Below are 19,682 nucleotides of genomic sequence, written 5' to 3'. Positions count from 1 at the left end.
ATCTTTGTATAAAATGAACTACGTTATACCCTCTACCTCAAATGACATCCTTGTCTGACATCCTGTCCTGTACACCTGCAGAAATTATTTATGTAATGGTGCTCTGGCAGCACTGGACAGTCTGTTCCCTGCTTCTGTTTCTAGACATCCACTCCTTTCATCTGTCATTACTGAGGGAAAAAAGGGGTAAAAAAAACCCAAACAAAAAAATAAAAACAACAAAACACCTACTTGCAGGTTAAAATGAACTCTTTGAAAACCCAGCATCTTGATCTGAATCACAAATTGGTCCTCTTATGATCTGCATGAGAAAAGCAGGCCTGGGATGATGTGGAGATGACCTGCTCCAGATAGGCCTGCTGGCCTGATGAAAGCTCGGCCACCTTTGATGTCATGACAAGGACCGATGAGTACTTCACACCGTGTCCTGTCTTAATCTCACGGACCCAGTCGCTGTGTATTTTTAGAAGCCACTCATAACCTAATGCATAAACATTGCCCAGATGTCATGTGGGCAACAAGGGGATAAGTAATGCTAAGTAATAAAGATTTATGACGATGCGTTAGCATTTTATTTTCATGCATTGTGTAGGAACTTTCTATCTGTATAAAAAAAAGTTGTAGTTATATCCTGTATTTTCTGTTTATTCTGTCTGTGTCCACAGCACCCGACAGTGTCACCTCCTTCTTGACATCTTCAACCCGACAGAACATGAGCTCACTGTCAGCGCCAAGAACAACCAGGAGCTGGTTCTCCATGCCAGCGAGTGCCAGAGGTAGGTGAAAGTTAACTTTGGGTATGTCCGACTCGGACCAGCCAAAAAGAGCAGGTAAATCAATGAGTGTAAACTTTGTTTGGCTTATTTGTAATTTATAATTTATAATTTATATTAATCAGTCAGGTATTGATACAGAGGTTAAAATGGAAATGTGACATCGCAACATATTCACAATACGACCTGCGCAACTTTTAATGGAAGCAAAGTCAATGAGTCTTATAGTTAAATCATCATCACAACATTAGTGGTGATCAGCAACTCGTGCAGCTTTAAATCAGATATGAATGATTTATAAGTATCTGATTGTAGGATTGTAAATGTATTTATGCTTAAAAACAAGACATTTTGACTACTTCCATGGATATTTTAATACATGAAATACCGGATCAGTGAACAAGATAATAACTATGTAAAGCTGTCACATTGAAATGAATTGGAATATGTTTCAAACATCTGGACTCTGAAAAGGTCTTTTTTGTTCTTTAAAACCCTGAAGTCCACAACACAGACGCCTTCTTGAGAAAACATTGTTAGAGGAAAGAAAGAGCAGCTGACCTGCATTTTACCATTTTTGATCCAACAGTTGACCAGACATAGTCAGTCAGATGAAACGCCAATTATCACGACTTGCATGGCCGATTAGATTAACCTTCAAAACCACAATCCCCCAACCTTTAGAGACCTCGCCTGAACCGTTCTGACTAAAACCTGTTAGATAGGTTCTGCTGGACCTGCCTGCTGCCTTTCACAACGTCAACCACCAGATTGTCCTCTCCACACTCCTGGATAGGGCTGTGAACATATAACTGAAAAGTTAAATATTGTGATTTTTTTTGCTTCAAAATTTTAAAGTTTTTTTTTTTTTTTTTTTTTTTCAAATAAATAAAAATAATCCACAATAAAAATTTTTTTTTGTCATTTTATTGTTCTTTTTTTTTTTTTTTTTTTACTTTTTGCTTTTATTGCTTTATTAAAATCAAGACTTGTTAAAAATAAAAAAAAATAAAATGACGTAAAAAATAAAAAAAATTAAAATGACTTGTAAAAAAAAAAGTTTTGTCCATTTTTTTTGTTGTTTTTTTTTTTTTTTTTTTTAAATCCATAAAAATCAGCAATATCAAAGAATCGTGAGAATTGCAATTGAAATCGAGTCGGCACCCAAAAAATTGGAGTCGAATCGGGATGAAAGCATATCGTCTCTCTTGGAGCTTGGTATCTCAGAATCTGTCCACTCGTGGTTTATGTCCTCCTTCACAGGAAGATCCTTCAGAGTCTCCCGGCACGGGGGAGCATCCAAATCGCAGTGGGGTGCCTCAGGACGCTGTACTTAGCCCTCTTTTCTTGTCATAAGCTCTCATGGCTTCTTCTACCACTGCTATGCCGATGACATTCAGCTTTTCCTTTCCTTCCCACCCAATGATACTAAAAGTCTTAATGAACAAATCAGCATGCCTTGCAGATCTCACCGCTTACCTCCACAGATAAACATGCAGTTAGACTCTATTACTCTTCTGCCTATGTTTTCTACCAGGAATCTTGGTCTCATGGTAGATAGCCAGCTGACCTTTAAAGTCAATGTTGCCTTGGTTGCCTGGTCTTGCTGATTTGCTCTCTGCAACATGAGGAGAATCAAGCTCTACCTGACACAACTCTTGGTCATTTCATGCATTGACTACTGTAGTTCCTTACTGTCAGGCCTGCCGGCATCCTCGGTTAAACCTCTTCAGATGATTCAGAATGCATCTTGTCTTCAACCAGTCCAAAAGAGCTCACGTCCGTCCGCTGCTAATCAACGTCACTGGTTTCTAGTTTCAGCACGCATCGCGTTCAAAGCTTTGCTTCTGGCTTACAGAACAATAACCCAAACGCTCTTGTCTGCCTTCACATCTTAATCCAGAGCTACACTCCTTCTCGGTGGGTAGGCTCTGCCAGTGGAAGACAGTGCGGCACTAATCAGTAACCAGACTGTTTTCCTGTTGTTCTCTGGTGGTAGAATGATCTTGAACGAGTCCTTATCTACTGTTAAGGAGCAAACTAAAGACTCAGTTTGTCAAGGAGAATTTCCATACTTACCCTATTTCTTCTTCGTGTCAGAATGAGTTAGAAGGACTTGTTGGGCTCTTTGACACAACTCGGCACTAAATAAGCTGCGTGCACTTACGCTTAAGACGATATGCTGTGATGAAGTCGTGTTCGCGGAATTAAATAAAAGGACTATTGTAAGGTGAGGAAATGAGAAAAAACAAAACCAACAGACAAAGAGAAAAAACAAAAAAGAAAGAAGGACAACAAATTTACCGCCTCTAGCACTACACGGCAGCATCTGTGCCAAACTGGACTCGCCACAGTCTGACTACCACTGATTTATGAACCCCTCTACTGTTTGATTTCTTGCTTGTGTTCGTCTCACTCTCAATAGTGAGAAAAGAATCTGCTATTTTATTACTTCATTTATTTATTTGGTACAGAAACAATGGTCCATATAGATAAAAGAAACACACACAGACAACACACTAATTACTCCATGTGGCTGTTAAACAGTTTCTCCATCCAGTGTTTCCTCAGATCGGAGGTATAGCGACAGCTGCTCAGTTGAGGGTTTGTTAAGGTCTGTATGATGGAGTTTCTGACCCCTCCAGGCATAAGTTTAAACATTAAAAGTCTTTGCAGTGCCTCGCAGGTGGGAATGTGATTCTCTACAAACTGACTGGTGCTGTAAACGACTGCAGGTTAGAATAAAGCCTGTAAAATGTTCTGCCTTGTTCCTCACAGTGTTCTACCTCAGCAAGGAACCCCGACGTAACTTTGATCAGTTTAGTCATTTTAATGACCTGAACAGCCAAAAATATTCATACATTTCTGATCAAAAACACGTTCGCCACACACATTCTGGTCTTGGTTGACCACCTTTTTTTTTTTCTTACACACAACTAACATTAATTTCAAAATGAACTAACTCTATTCAGACGTCACCGACTCAGAAACTATCACGTGTGTTCAGTATCATTCAGGCAGCAGTTGTTTAAAAAGTAGATTTAGAAATAACTAAAATACTTTTATGGATTTTTAATTATAGACAATCAGAACACAATCTTTATTAAACATAATTTGTTTTTACTACATTATTGCATAGAAGCTGATTATAGAGGAAACCTAAAATGGATTTATTGGTTTTGCTGCATGTCGTGCTGGAGTTTCATCCTCGTCGTCTTATAGGATGCCAGTCTGTCAAAGCTGCAATAACCATTTGTTTGTCCTCCTTAAGGAGCTGCTGCTTCATCTGAAAGAATTTCATTAGTCTGGGTTCCACTGTTAGTGTCCTTTGAGGGTTTTTATGCTTCTCCCCACTGCCAGGAACACACAGTCGTGGATGCTTGTTTTTGAACATTAATGGCTCTTTTTTATTTATTTGCTTATTTATTTTCTTTGGAGCCGAATTACTCACACCCAAAACTGTTGCTTCTGTTTTCTCTCATATATAACAGACATGCCTGCACAGGCACACATTATCTCTGTTTTTCATTGTTTCTGTGGAGTTCCTCCCCTTCCTCTTCAGCTCATCATTTCACTAGAAAGTGGGAAATTATGATTCCTGTCAGCACTGCGTCTCCAGTGCATCTTTGGGCATGAGCGGAGGTACGCCGCTGGTGATTCATAGGCCTTTCTCTACAGGGGTAGGATGTTATTATTTTAGTGGAATTAGGGGGTGGGAAGGGATCTTTTCAGGCAGAGCCAAACAGCTCACCACTCAGCTCTTTTAAAATAGGCCTTCCTTGCAGGAATGGGTTAGGATCAACAAGCTTGCCAGTAACTTCTCAAGTCTCTAGCAAATTGCATTTACATTTTTTTTTCTTTATCTTACGGAGCAGTTTTATCACTACTGCTAAGCTGATACTACTGATAAGCCCTGATAAATGTATCGGTCATGCAAATCCTTGCATGTTTATGTTTGTGACTATGGGGGGGGGGTTCCACCAAACTGGTTGTAGTGTGTTCTAACTTAACTTGGAACCAGTTCCTTCTGTTTTAACCAGCAAAGCGCTGGTGTTTTAGGGCTGAACAGACGGGTTCATTTTAGGATGTTGTTTTTATCCCAACAAGAGAGATTACTGGGATAAAGGCCAATCTATAACAATCTGTGCATCATTACATTCTCTGATCTGGAATAATACATATTTTTAGTGGTTGGGACAAAGTCCATGGACTGGCCTTCAAGTCTGGTCGCATCATTTCTCTGCAGCACCAACTGTACACTAATGAGTGTGTAAAATGCCTGTCCAAGCTTATTTCAGTTCTTTCTTTTTGAGTGATGAATATGTTTTTATGCATGTCAGACCAGCTAATTAATAGATGTGTGAAATCACAGCCTTTCTGCCTTTACCATAATTTCCAGGAGACTTTTAAAAAGATTTTGATCTTTAGGGCTCATGCTGCGTTTCCATTTACCACCCACTGATTTGCCTGTGGAGGACGTTGAACTGGCAGACTGTAAAACTGTTAAAAGTTGGAGTAAACATAAACACTATTGATGCAACTTCCCTTCAGATATCCTGGTTATTTTTTTTCTAATCCAGAGATAGTAGCAGAAATGAACTTAATTCAAGTGATGTATTAAAGGAAAATAAATATGGTTCCTTTCTACAAATTTTCAGGTGGTGCTGTCTGAATAACTTTGTGAGGCATGTTTGAGCAGATATCAATCATTAAAATCTTATTTGTGTTCATTGAAGTATTTTCTATGAAAATGCTTTTAATAACCGTAAATTGTTTTTAAAAAAAAAGAAAAAAGTGTTAATTGATGCACCAGGTGGCGCTACCAGGCTTGTTTCTGACTTTGAAGCTGAGGTTGTGTTGATTGAGATGACTTAATAAAACAATGTGCTTAATAGAGGTAGGGAAATCAAATCGAATAATCAAAAATCTGGATTTTTTGTTTCACAATTTTAAAATAGATTTTTTTTGTCTTATCTTTTTTTAAATGAATAAAAATAATCCATTATGAAATTTTTGTCATTTTATTGTTTTTATTGATCTTTTTACTTGTCTTCTTGGGCATTATAGCAGCAGAATGATGGTCTGGCTACTGGGTTGTTTTTTCCTCATTGAAATAAAGAAAAATGATGAGCAAAAAAAAAGTTTAGACATTTTTTTGGTTTTTAATCTACAAAAATCAGCAATATTGAAGAAGTGTGAGAATCGCAACTTAAATTGAATCGGCACTCAAAAAAAATTGGAATCAAATTATAGTCACAGCCCTAGCGCTTAAAGTAACACTACATGTGTCTCTGACCTTAAAACTATACTCAGAACTTATTCTAAAGGCACAATGAGAGTCATTATGTACATTCCTGGAGCTGGCTTTGCCCTGCAGCTTGTAGAGGCCGAGAAAAACTTGACTTGGCAAATTTCTACCCAAGAAATCCATCCATAACAGAAACCCTAGAAGACATTTATCAGTGGAAGGAAAAGAGAGACAGACAGATGGGACCAGAATCAACATCAGACTGACTTTCTCCATCTGGAAAGAGCTCTGAGAAGAGACATGCGCCAGGACAGAAGACAAATCAGCTGTTAGCATGAGGTGCAAAAGTGCCAAAAATCAGTCAAAGTGTTTTCAGTAGAAAGATTAAATTGATAGAAGAATTCACTTTTAAAAAAAAAACAAAAAAAAAAAACACCAAAAACAACAAGTTATTAAATTCTGAATGGAATTTGTTCTAATATATGAATATTTTTAAAACGTAAACTAACAGGTGAAAAGCTTTGTCCTGGCACTGTTATCAGTGGCTAACATGGTTTGAAACTTTGCTGTATTCTCTCAGACATATAGCTGCTCATTTTATGACTTACGGCTGAAATTACGAACTATGAATTGCTACAAATAATACCTATGATTTATGTTTTTATGTAAGAAGTAGCATCTGTTTCAAGCCAATCCACAGAGATGAGTTTTCTTTGCAGTGTCTTTGGTCCCCCTTAGAGAGAGCGCACAAAGCTTTCATGGAGGAACTCATAGGAAAGAATGCGGTTTTTCCATATCAGGAGGACACAAATGAAGTAACACAAGGTGAGGATGACTCCTGATGAGGACTGTTACGACCCTCTTGCGGTCTAGGGGTAAAAGGGGGTGGTAACACAAAAAAAATTGGAACAAAAGTAAAAGTTCCACTTTGAATTTATTTACAGGATAATGAAACAAAGAAAACAATCCAGGTTTAACTCAACTATTTCTCTAAAAGGAGACAAAACAATGTCTACTAAGATAAACAAGGAATATTCAACCAAAACGCAGTATGCACTGGATAAGTCCAACCTAAACCACCACAACGACAAACAAAATCTGTAAGCCTAAAGCCAACCAGTCCTTTCACAAGCAGAATGAGGTGGCAAACTGTGTCACCGTCAGACACAGCTGCTCCCAATGATGCCGCTGACTGTCTTTAAATGAGAGAATAGCAGTGGAGGCAGCCAATGGTTGACGCTCCATGAAGACTGTCCACCAATCTGGAGGTGTGATGGTTGAGGCAGAGACCGAGAAGGGCGGCCAATCATCCAAGTGTGCTGGGAGCCTCTTCAGCCCACAGACCAGCAGGCTAGGACCTCAACAACTATTCAATTAAACTTTATTTGTGTTGCGCCACTTCACAACAATGTTGTCACAGGGCACTTTACATCCATGAATTAACATGCACATCATTTCAAGCCAATTCATACATATCCTATTATAAAAACCAACTGATTGCATCGAGTCATGACTTCGATCCAATCCAATCCATCCTGAGCTGCACATGGCGACAGTGGGAAGGGAAAAACTCCCTTTTAACAGGAAGGAAACCTCCGGCAGAACCCGGCTTAGGGAGGGCAGCCATCTGCGTCATGCTGGAGGGACTATGTCTCTTGGGATCCTGCCCGATAATCTGGAAGAAGTGTCCTGGTAATCTGATACATGCGCACTAGCTATAATGCGCCATTGTACATATACTTGTCTAAATTTACCTCTTAGAGACTGTTGGCAGTGTTCTCAATACTCATAGCAAAAATCTTCATCCATATTATTCTTGGTTGATTTTTCACAAAATGGGCCAAAAAAAAGAAAAAAAGATTTGTAGATTTATTAGGATTTAAAACATGTTAACACAATGGTAGTGTAAAAAATGCTGTTCTCACATATATGCTAAACTTTTAAAACCTTCACCCACTGATGTCCAGCTGATGTCGTCTCTGGATGCGACTCTCAACCCCACTTTGCTACTGATGTGTGTGACGGTAGAAAATCACTCTATGTAGAGAAATAATAAGAGGAAGTGGAATATATGTGTAAATGGTAGAATGTGGCTCATAGTGTGAAGTGCTCTGAGTGGTCAACAACACTAGAAGATTGCTGTATGAATGCAGTCCATTTACCTCACAATAATGCATTTTTCCTAAGGGGAATTATTCCAAGTGATGAGGGCTTTTGATGCTTAAAGTGCAGTTTGTTGATAACACTTGCTTTCTAGTGGGTGCTTGTTCGAGCAGTGGGTAGCGAAGCCCAGTTGACTTTATAAGTCAAGTAGGGTGAAGAATTTATAATAAATAACTTACAACAGACATGAAGCTGCTGCTGTTGGATTGTTTTTATTTTATTGATGTCTTAGTCTTCTGTATTTTCCTCAGCTCTTCATTTTAGCACCAGCTGCATGTTATACATCAATAATTTTCTCATTCCTCATGCAACCATGTTCGAAGTCAGTCTCGGAAATAATTATACTTTGTGTCAGACAGCTTAGATTCTTTGTATCAGGCTGATAAAACAACTAAGACTGCATTAACAATGGAAACCAGCCCAACACATAATTAAAGCTGCAGTAGGTAATCTTGCTCAGACATTTTTTTTTTTTTTTTTTACTCTGGGTGAAGTGGTTCCTCGTCCTGATAGTAGTCTGTACATTCTGTAATCATGAACAACAAGAAATATTGTTAGACTCCTCAGTTTACCGTAAATCTGTAAAAACTCTGACCAATCCAAATGTTCGGACCGAATTGAAGCTTTTCATTTCTTATATTTCGTAGCTTCTTCTCCTGGCTCCCCTCTTCCCCCTCCAGCAGTGCATGCCTGATAGCCACACCCTGCATATAAACAGCGTGTTAGGATGAAAATACAAAGTTGGGGGGATGTGAATCTAAGGTTGGCTTGTATATGTGTGTGTGTGTGTATGTAGTATAAGAGTAAAACAGCCTGAAGAGTCCAAATTTACCAAAGTCTAGAGCACATGAAGGTAAAATCGTCATTTTTAGCCCCATTGGCCCACCTCCAGATGTGGAAAACATTTACTGAAAATTTACTCAAAATGGAATTGTGGGGAGGCTCAGATCATTGCCATATAGTCCAGTGTCTACACCTGAACCCCAGTCAGAAAAAAACAAAGAACTATTCTTTGAAAACAAAAATGCTCGTTCAGGAAACCGATGGACTAAATCGAATCTTTTCTTTGGTTCAGTTCCGTCTACTGAGTGTGAGTGTAGCTGTAAGTTACAGCGGAGAGAAAAACTCCCTTCTAAGAGGAAGGAAAACCTCCTCCTGAGCCAGGAGAGGTCAGCTGGGGGGTAGAACGAGCAAAAAGGGTCAACAGTCACCATTCCTCTGAGCCAGGGATACCAGCTGAAAAAGAAAAAAGAAAGAGCGAAACACCAAATGAATGACATAAATGATGCCTTGAATCAGTGCATGAAGACTAGAATGTAACTCTTGATGGAAGTAAATTGCGTTAGGTTACCGATGCCTTGTATAGAAATTCAGTTAAGGACAGAACAAAGAATGGATCGGCTCTGTAATTGATTTAAAGCCTCTTTAGAAACTGATCAAATGTGACACAATGAGCCTCCGAGCCAAAGAATGTCAAGACGGCTGATTTACGCATCTTTTCCCCTCTGAACTGAAATTCCTCATGGAGACAGCTGATCCCTGATGGCAGATGGTTACATTTGTTATCCCAGGATTAACAGTGTTTTGACTTCAAATCAAACAGCTTTTCTTCAGATATTATGTTTCAGAGAATGTTAAGCTCGGTTTTACCAGGATGCTGCTCAGTCTCTTCGACATGTTGGATTTTACATTGTGGGTCACGGCTTCGTAAGGTGCTGAACCATACTGTCCCTCTCGTTTAAAGTCATCCTCTGTCAACATCAGATGGTCCAATCATTTCATATTTCTTTACTGGTCTGTGATGAACGAGATGCCAAGCTGCTTTCTGCAGTCCTTGTCCAGGATTGGAGAGTCCGTCAGAAACAAAAGGGTTTTTTATTTGTGTCCGATGAACTTTTTCATGGCTTGTTTAAAAGAAAACAGGAATTTCAACAGCAGAAGTTAGTTTTACTTCAAGGTTTCCTCCTGATTCCTTTTTAAACCGTGGAGGTAGGGCTTTTCATCAGCAGCATCTCTGATGGTCAGCTGATGAAACTGATTGGATCGTTACACAATACTTAACTTTTTAGTTGAATAATTGAGTGTTTAAGCCACAATCAGTTGTGTTGTTCACACATTTGGAAACATGTACAGATACTGTACCTGTTCTGTGGTGGCCAGGAAGTTTACATTTTCCTTTTGCAATGCTCTTGACAGTAGAGCCATATGTGGCAACATGTTTGCCTGCAACAAAACGGCAGGTGCAATAAAACCATAAAGTCCCTTTGCTATTGGGCATTTGTTCACCTCGGTCTCTTCAGCCGAGCAGCCATAGCGCCGGTTTCTCTGCAACATGGTGATTGCCAGTGTTAAGACAATCACTGGGTTTCTTCTACTTCCTAAAATATATGTTGGTCATGTCATGAGAAAAAAGCAAGCTTCTGTAATGCACAGTAAAAGCCAGACATGTTAAAAAAAAAAAAAAAATCAGTGTTTTCTCTTATCTCACCTTCACATGCAACTGGCAGCAACTACCAGAAGTCATTACAGCGTCTCCATGCAGTCCTGATCCATAGAGCCTTTCAGAAGGAATCCTCCATTTATGCAGCACTTTGCCACAATGGTATCTGCCTTTCCATCTCTGATGTAAACCACGTCCAAGAACTGATTGAAAAGCTGTCTTTCTTTGTCCCAATATCTTAAAACATAAACAACAAATTGTAAAAATTGTGTTATATATTCAGTCAAGTATCATAATAAAGTTTTGAATTTATACTTGACATGCAGATCCAGCTGTCTTTTCACAGTCATCTGTGTTTTAAATCCACCTCTGAGCCGGTGGCCATACAATCTCCAGCATCTCATCAATAATAACACAAGACCTGTCATTTGTTTGTTTCTCAGTCTAAGAATTAATTAAATAAAATATTGAACATATTTAATATTTACTGCTCCGTAGTGTGAAATAATACAAATATGGTGAATTACAGTAGTATCACCTTTAGCTTTTAGAATAATTTCATCCCAGTGATTCAGCCAGATTCCGAAGTGCAGGATGCCGCGGTACACCTGTTTGTACTTGATGAGGTAAAACAGGCATTTAAAACCACCTAGGATCGTCTCATGCTCTACGTTCAGTACAGGTTTAGTAAAGGCTGCCAGAACAGAAGACCCTTTACAAAGCAGGCACTGAAAGCGCCGATCTATCTTCAAATAAAAAGTTATATCAGCGGCATTTTAATGTCAAGCTATCATGATGTTTAACTAGAAGAACTTCTCCTTGTGCCGACAGGGCTTCAGACTTTACACTGTTTTTGTGGTGTTTTGTCCCCATATGTCTGTCAAGATCATCCATTCTGTAGGTTTGGCATCCTGCCTCAATAAAAGAGACTTAGCCACTCCTGTTTTGGGGGTTTGTTAATGTTGATGGCGTAAGTGACAAGACATCCCTGCAGCCACAGAATCAAATGGTACAGTTACAGCTAATGCTCCATTAGAATTAGATTAAAAGAAAACTACAGTCCATTTTGGGTCCCAGTCAGGTTTCCTGTGTTTAGTTTTTTCCTTTGCTGTCTGTACTTCTTCCAATACTCCTGATTATTAATAAAACACAGAAACCCCACTGCAACCTGCCTCCTTCCTACATGGTTTCAGATAAAAACGGCTTACAGCTGCTTATTGTTGTAATTTAGCAGTAAGTTTAGTTTGCAGAGTTTGTGAAAGCATTAAGGAGGTGAGGGACTGAGTGCTCCTTTCATCTTCTCGGACTTTACAAGCCTTTTTCCTCCTCATGACATTCCTTAATGGCAGATAAAAAAAAACCAGCGTAGCACCCGACAGTGTGAATGGACACTTTGATGTTTGGGAGCCCACAAAGGTTTTTCACAGAATTTTTCCCCCTCGTTGGCTTTGAACAGAGCAGAAAAGAAAAAGAGATAGATGTGTTCCCATCTTTTCTTCTGCCAAAGAAACTGGTGATTTTCTGACAGTAGATCTTTTATTAGATAATAGGAGTGGGAAAATCAAATAAAAAAATCCTATATCGGGATTTTGTGCTTCACAATTTTTTTTTCCTAATTGAAATTAAGAAAAATGACTAGCAAAAAGAAGTTTTCTACATTTTTTTTGTTTTTAGTCTACAAAAATCAGAAATATCAAAGAATTGTGAGAATCGCAATTTAAATCAAATCGGCACCAAAAAATTGGAATCAAATCGGGACAAAAGCATGTCGTCACAGCCCTATTGGATGGATCCATGATGTGAGAAGGACTCGCTTTAAATCTTGTTTGCTTTGTGGAATTTATTCTCAAAGTAATTATATTATTAATGATTTTGTCTCTGGTTGCTATTATTTGCATGATGATGGAGCATAAAGTAACTACAGTAAAATCGAACTCATGCAGTTCATAACTTTCGTCCACACTGGCCATGATACCAAACATGACATAAAACAGCAAATTTATTTTATCCTTTCCATCTTAAATTTGTTTCAAATGGCTTTACTGCTGAAAAACCTTCCTATGAAATCATAATTATTTATTTGAACTTTTTATTGGACCTCTAAACAAAATCCAACCTTTTTTTTAAAATTGTTGAATGAAACCATTTTGAGAAGGACTTCTTTAAGTGGTGCTACTAAAGCGTGTCAGACTTTGCCATTGTGACAACAATTGCTAGCATCAAGTCTCACCATTTAAATGTCAGTAAAAGTCAACATTATGTTCCATCTTTTGCTCCGTCAGCTTCTCTCCTTCCTTCTCTTCTCTTCCGCTGATAACATCCTCTTGCTTTTCTTTACTCAATCAGACATGGTGCATACTTAAAATTGTGTCAATGTCCAGTTGCTGATGTGTCATGTGGAGCTGTAAGGCAAAGCACAGCTGTGAAGTGCAGTTTCAGGATACTGCAGTGCACAACGGCTTCACCAATGTGCATCAATGTGGCATCCAAACTAAAGCTGGGCGATACGACCAAAATCTCATACCTGGATATCGCTCATATCCCCATAACGATATAAAATTGTTTGTGTAATGTTGTGTCAGTCATCAGTTATGTGTCAGATGTTGCTAGGCAACGGCAGCAGTGAATTCCTTCCATCTGGGGGAACTTTGGCCGTATGACGTTCCACAGGTAAATACCTGTTGCAGCGTTTGGTCTGGAGTTTATTATGAGCTTTCGCCTCCACTTGACGCAGCTTTTGCTGGTTGACTCTATTCTTTATTCTGTATTCTTTATCCTGATTCCTGCGCAGGTGATAAAATGAGTTAGTTGTGTCAGAATACGTTGTTGGGACTGTGAGCTAGTCTGTTGTCGGTTCCACATCTGTCTTTTTATATCCAAACTGCATCCATGCCACAGAAATTTCCCTCTTTTATGAACAAACTCATCAGTTTGGGTCGGCTGGTCATCTTTTAGTGACTTATCCTGCTCTGAAACACGTCTGCTACCGTGTTTCTACCTTGTTTGTTTATATATTGCAGCGTGCCGTAAAGTGCATCTTGACATAAAATACTGCAGTAAAGAAGCTAATAATGACATAAATGATAGAGCCTCATATGAAACGACAGACAATTCTATCATCCAAACTCTCTCTCTCTCTCTCTCTCTCTCTCTCTCTCTCTCTCTCTCTCTCTCTCTCTCTCTCTATATATATATATATATATATATATATATATGTATATATGTATATATATATATGTATATATATATATATATATATATGTATGTATATATATGTATGTATATATGTATATATATATATGTATATATGTATGTATATATATGTATGTATATATGTATATGTATATATATATGTATATATATATGTGTGTATATGTATATATATATGTATATATATATGTGTATATATGTATATATATATATATATATATGTATATATATGTATATATATATATATATGTATATATATGTATATATATATATATATGTATATATATATATATATATATATATATATCGTCATATCGCCCTGCCCTAATTAAAGGTTGGAGACTTGTGTACTATTGTATGTTTCAAGGACTATTGTATAACTGCAAAACATTACCAAACCCAGCAGTGAACATGTCAACAGGAATATCCAATTAAAACAAAAAAGAAAGAAAACATCAATTAAAAATCAAACCTCAGCTATCATTTCTCTTTTAACTCACATTTCTGTAACAGACAAAAGTACTAAAACACTGTTTTCTGTATGTTAATTAGTGTTCAGTTGGAACTGAATGAAGTTAGTTGATTAAAACTTTTAATATCGATTAATAGCAAAAAAAAATTCTGAGTTAACTTGTAATTAATCTCACACTGTTTGGAAAAGTAACAGGATATTCATTTTTAAAATAAATACTCCTTTTAGCACCTATATAGGCCACTTATACAATAACATGCTTTAGTTACTTGTTAAACAAGTTAACACACGCTCCTACATGTACATATGCACACTAGCAACCACTGACATCATAGCACAACTGACAACTTCACCTTTGTTTAGAAACAAACATATAAACAAGAGTAAATCTCTGGCTGCAGCACCGTTTCCAGCTTCTTCAGTTTATCCGGATCAGCTTCTGCTTGTAGAGTTATCAAGACGTTTCTGATGGAAGATTGAATATTTATAACTTCAGCAGGCAGAAACCTTTTTCTGAAACATGAAACACTGGAAAAGGAAGTGTTGGTGAATTTTCCAGCGCTGACGCGCTGTAGTGCTGTAGCCCAAAGAAACATTGTTGAAAAGCAAATAATGATAAAAAATTTAAAAAAAAAGAGCCCAGAACAGAAGTTAATTATCCTGGATTTTCTTCAGAGAAGAAGGGAAGTTGGTTCTCTGTATCAGCTGTGCAACGTGGTGGGCATTGCCTGATAACTAGATTCACTTTGTCTTTAAAGAAAATTAATAAAACAGCAGCAACTTTAAACCCAAAGTGTCTGTGGAAAAGACCCATTCTGTGTCCATTTCTGATTTACAAACTGATGTCAGCATCATTTCCTGATGCAGACCTCCTGCATGCATTAAGAAAAAAACACATTTTAAAGGAATTTGCGTTAATGTGTCATCAACGCGTAAACTTTGACGACCCCAATAAAATGTATTATATCATAATTACCTTAAAGTGGAACTATTATGTGCATTTCAGGCTAATTTATTTTAATTTCTGAGCCCAGAAGGGCTGGGATTGATGGAGTTATTGTGACAAATGGCTTTATTTACTTCAGACCGACCCTCTCCGTAGGCTGTCAGATCAGCCTGCGGGCAAAACGAGTGGATTGAGACTCTTCCGCATTAAGCCCCGCCTCCCGCCACTGCACTACATCGGGAGCGCGCACCGCACCTGCTTTCGCCATCATTGTAACATCTCATAAACAGAAGGATTAGGCTCATATGAACTCAATAAAAAAAACAAACTACAATGTCAACACATAGCATACAGCCCTACATGTTGGAACCTGAATCAGAGCCTGAAAACGAAGTGGAAAACAGCAACCCACAGCAACGAATGCAGCAGGATGTCTCTCTTGAGGATTCAACACTGTAACACTGTAGGAAGCTCAGAAAACTCCAAATACCACAATAGGACCCCTTTAAAAACATTTTGTAGTGTTATGCCCTTAATTGCAGAGAACCAATTGGCGAGTCTACATTTCAGATTGCATCCTTTCTGCACCTTAAATGGAAGGTGCAGAAAGATTCTGATTTTTTGGGTGCTATTTTATTTGAATTGCGATTCTCACAATTCTTTGATATTGCTGATTTTTGTAGATTAAAAACAACCAACAAAATGTATAAAACTTACTTTTGCTTGTCATTTTTATTGATTTCAATGAGAAAAAAACAACACAGTAGCTAGACCATCATTCCGCTGGTATAATGCCCAAAAAGACAAGTAAAAAGATCAATAAAAACAATAAAAATGACATAAATTTGATAGTAGGTTTTGTAAGATAATATTTTCAAAAAAATGTTTGTAGTCTGCTGCATAATCAGAAGCTCTGCAGGATAATAATAGGAGTGATGGCTGCTGCATCCCTTTACTGCATAAACAGGACAAATACACACAAAATGAAGCACATAAAGCTCAGTTCATGTAGCTTAAAAAGGATTTCTGTTATGATCATCTGGAAATATGAGAAACCAGCAGTTGTTGGGAAAATATTCGTCACCATTTAAGAAGAATTGTGTTCATCAGTTTCTTTCCTAACTGCAGCTTTAGTCGAGTTAAAAGCTGCCAGTTGTTGTTTTGAAGCTCAACCTGCAGGTACTTCTCAAGTCTAACGTGGAGTTCTTTACTCATATCAGACACTTATTATCCCCCCAACAAAGTATCATGTCGCTGTGATTGCTGTTATCCTTTTCAACTTGAACATTATAAACACCATCCTCTGATGTCTCGTTAGCTGAGTTAGCTCAACAACAAAACTGTTGCCTGTAAGACAGACAAACTGCTGAGCAGAGAGGACAGAACATGTCAGGATTTTATCTTTTTCTACAATTGTTTTTGTTTGTTTTTTGGGACGCAGCCAAATGCACAGCAGTATAATGGTAAAATGTCAGCAGTATTTGAGCGATTACTTAAGTAAATGACAACAGATTAGGCAAATTGCAAAACTAGTGCGCAAGTTTACTTAAGTCACAAAAATGTAATAAAAAACTCAGATATATTGCCTAAATACAATGTCAAGTACTGAAATAAAAAATAAGGGGCAGAGACAGTAAAAGGTTTAGTTATCTTATTTTCTTATGTAAAGGAGTAAGATGTACTTTATGGTACGTGGTACGAACCAAAGCTCCTAAAACTCCGGTGGAGCAGACCTGTGTGGAGTAAATAAGTACTGTAAAGCCGAACAGCAAGGAGATTTTATCATATTATGTAAATGAAACTGAATCTCTAAAGAAGGGGCTTGCAGCTTTTGGCTTTACGTCTTCAGAGACGTTTAGCACAGCTGCTTCTTTTGAGGCTACATAATTTCCTGAAGACAAATGTCAGGATTAGTAGTTAAACTGTTCAGCTGCAAATCAACCAGTCCAGTATTTTCCCAGTATGACCGCATGTGGAAGGACTAAGGCTGGAGGATCATTTGCTAAGAATTAGGGCAGGGCGATTTGACAATATGCATGTCGATTAGGGCTGTGACGATACGGTTTTGTCGCAATTCGATTCTGATTTTTTGGGTGCTATTTTATTTGAATTGCGATTCTCACAATTCTTTGATATTGCTGATTTTTGTAGATTAAAAACAACCAACAAAATGTATAAAACTTACTTTTGCTTGTCATTTTTATTGATTTCAATGAGAAAAAAACAACACAGTAGCTAGACCATCATTCTGCTGGTATAATGCCCAAAAAGACAAGTAAAAAGATCAATACAAACAATAAAAATGACATAAATTTGATAGTAGGTTTTGTTTATTTGAAAAAAAATGGGATTTTTAACCAAAAGAAAAAACAGATTTTAAAATTGTTTAAAAATGCAGTTTACTCACCCCTAATATCGATTAATAGATGTGTAGTGTGATAGAAAAAAACACGTTTTCGTTATAGCCTATCGTGTTACTTAATACTACAATCTACTTCCTCCTAACCAATCACAAACACTGACTTAATCTCGCTCTGTCAGCAAGCCCCGCCCCTCTGAAACCACAGCAGACATGGCCAGAAGAGTTGGATTGAATTGTTTTACGAGGCTTCGAGATACAAGCATGAAGGAGTCTGCTTCTTTTTTTTTTCCCATATATCAATCATTGTGACTTTTTCTATTATTAATATGGTCTTTTTTTCTATATCATGCAGCCTTAGGAAGGACTTTTAACTGGTTCAGTAACAGGTCACCATCAGGACATCTCCCACTGAACAGGCCCAGTTACTTTACTCTCCACCAGGACTCAGAGGAGAAGCGGTTGATTACTCCTTAAACAACCCACCTGGTGCCAGAACTGGGAAGGACCTGGACACTGGTCCCAGTCCCAGTGTTTTACAGACGTATCATTGACATTTTTAATGAACAGACAGGTAGAAGTCCTCTTTCTCTGGTAATTATTCGGCCACAGTGGTTGGGATAATGATACAGTGGAATGTGGCATCCATTGATCGGTATGCCTCATCATGCATGAATGACAAATTATCCCACGATTAATACGTAACTTTAAATACACCAAGCTCAGAGAAGCCGTCGCTGCTCTCCAACAATAGCATGTAAATTAGCATTGCTCGCTCGCTCTGTTCTTTCATCTGAAGACAAACCATTGATCCTGAGTAGCAACACACATGCCTGACCTTTCAGAGGCTTGGTCTTTAATCTCATGCACAAATAATGATGAAATGGAGCAAATTAAACCTACTTTAAGAACCAGGAAATAAGAAATGTTGACTGAGACTGAAAGTCGTATCCATAACACATCTTTCAAAGCAGTGTAATTATGCGGTATTGACTACAAATCAGTCGGATCACGTGGTGGGTAAATCCTATGTACGGTATGGGTTTGAACAGTATCCAATTATCAGAATTGGAGTTCAGAAACCCTGAGGCTCTTGTCTTTAGCTGCCGGTTGTTTAAATGTACAACAAATGGCTTCTGACCAGTGGAGTGACCAGCACATCTGAACCCCAGTGAGCTGCCGCAGGAGCAGCTTCACTGCAGGGTATGAAGCAAGACTGAATCATGCCAGTCCACCTTGAGCGAGATACTCCAGGCCAATCAAAAAAACATCAAATCAAATGAAATTACCTTGAAAAACCAACAGCTAGAATGCCTACGGACTGCAGCGCTGTAATTGGTGCAAAAGGTGCTTTTTTTATGAAGGAAAGTTTGAAGAACACATTCATCATTTTGATGACACTCATTATTTCTAACTCAGATGATGTCGGCACGTCCTGTTTGTTTGCTGTATTGAATATTCAGACTAATTTCTTTTGGGTTTTTTATTGAACATAAATTTCCAAGTGATTTCAAACTTGTGAGCATATATATATATATATATATATATATATATATATATATATATATATATATATATATATATATATATATATATACACACAACCTACAATAAGTTAGGGATATTTGGCTTGTTGGCCTGTACAGTGGGTGCAAATGTACAGCTGTTAAAGGTCTAATTACTAATTGCACAACTTGCTGTTCTCAGACAGGGTTAATAACCAGGAAAAAACATGTCTGAATGACAAATTGACCACGTTCTCAGTTACAGCTTGTTTGTAAGCGGTTTCCTTCCTCATGCTGCTGACATTTAGACACCACCAGACCAAAACGCCCAACACATGACACGTTATTCAGACCTTGATGTTCTTGTGTTTTGGTATTCTCACTTCTGCTGTTAGTTTCTTGTTTTAATAAATTGACTAAAGTGAAGGAATTTCCATCACTTTACTCTTCTTCAATGTCCTACATGATATAACATCAGTGTAGCATCAATTTGTAAGCCGTTCATGATTTATACCAGTGTTTCTCAAATGGGGGAACGCGTACCCCTGACGGTACTTCAAGGCATT

The 19,682-nt window shown here is 37.9% G+C and overlaps 1 protein-coding gene across 1 annotated transcript in view; it reads left to right on the top strand.

The window, feature by feature from the left end:
- Nucleotides 1-19,682, top strand: part of trappc9 (trafficking protein particle complex subunit 9) — a 292,239-nt gene that overhangs the window by 158,232 nt on the left and 114,325 nt on the right. The window contains exon 18 of the mRNA XM_079258776.1: nucleotides 666-776. Within this exon, the coding sequence (XP_079114902.1) occupies nucleotides 666-776 (111 nt within the window). The remainder of the gene's footprint in view (nucleotides 1-665; nucleotides 777-19,682) is intronic.

The sequence above is a fragment of the Telmatherina bonti genome, assembly GCF_933228915.1.
Source record: "Telmatherina bonti genome assembly, chromosome: 19".
In the NCBI taxonomy this organism is placed as follows: domain Eukaryota; kingdom Metazoa; phylum Chordata; class Actinopteri; order Atheriniformes; family Telmatherinidae; genus Telmatherina; species Telmatherina bonti.
Note: the sequence above shows the minus strand (reverse complement) of the source record. Positions and strands in the feature narration are given on the sequence as shown.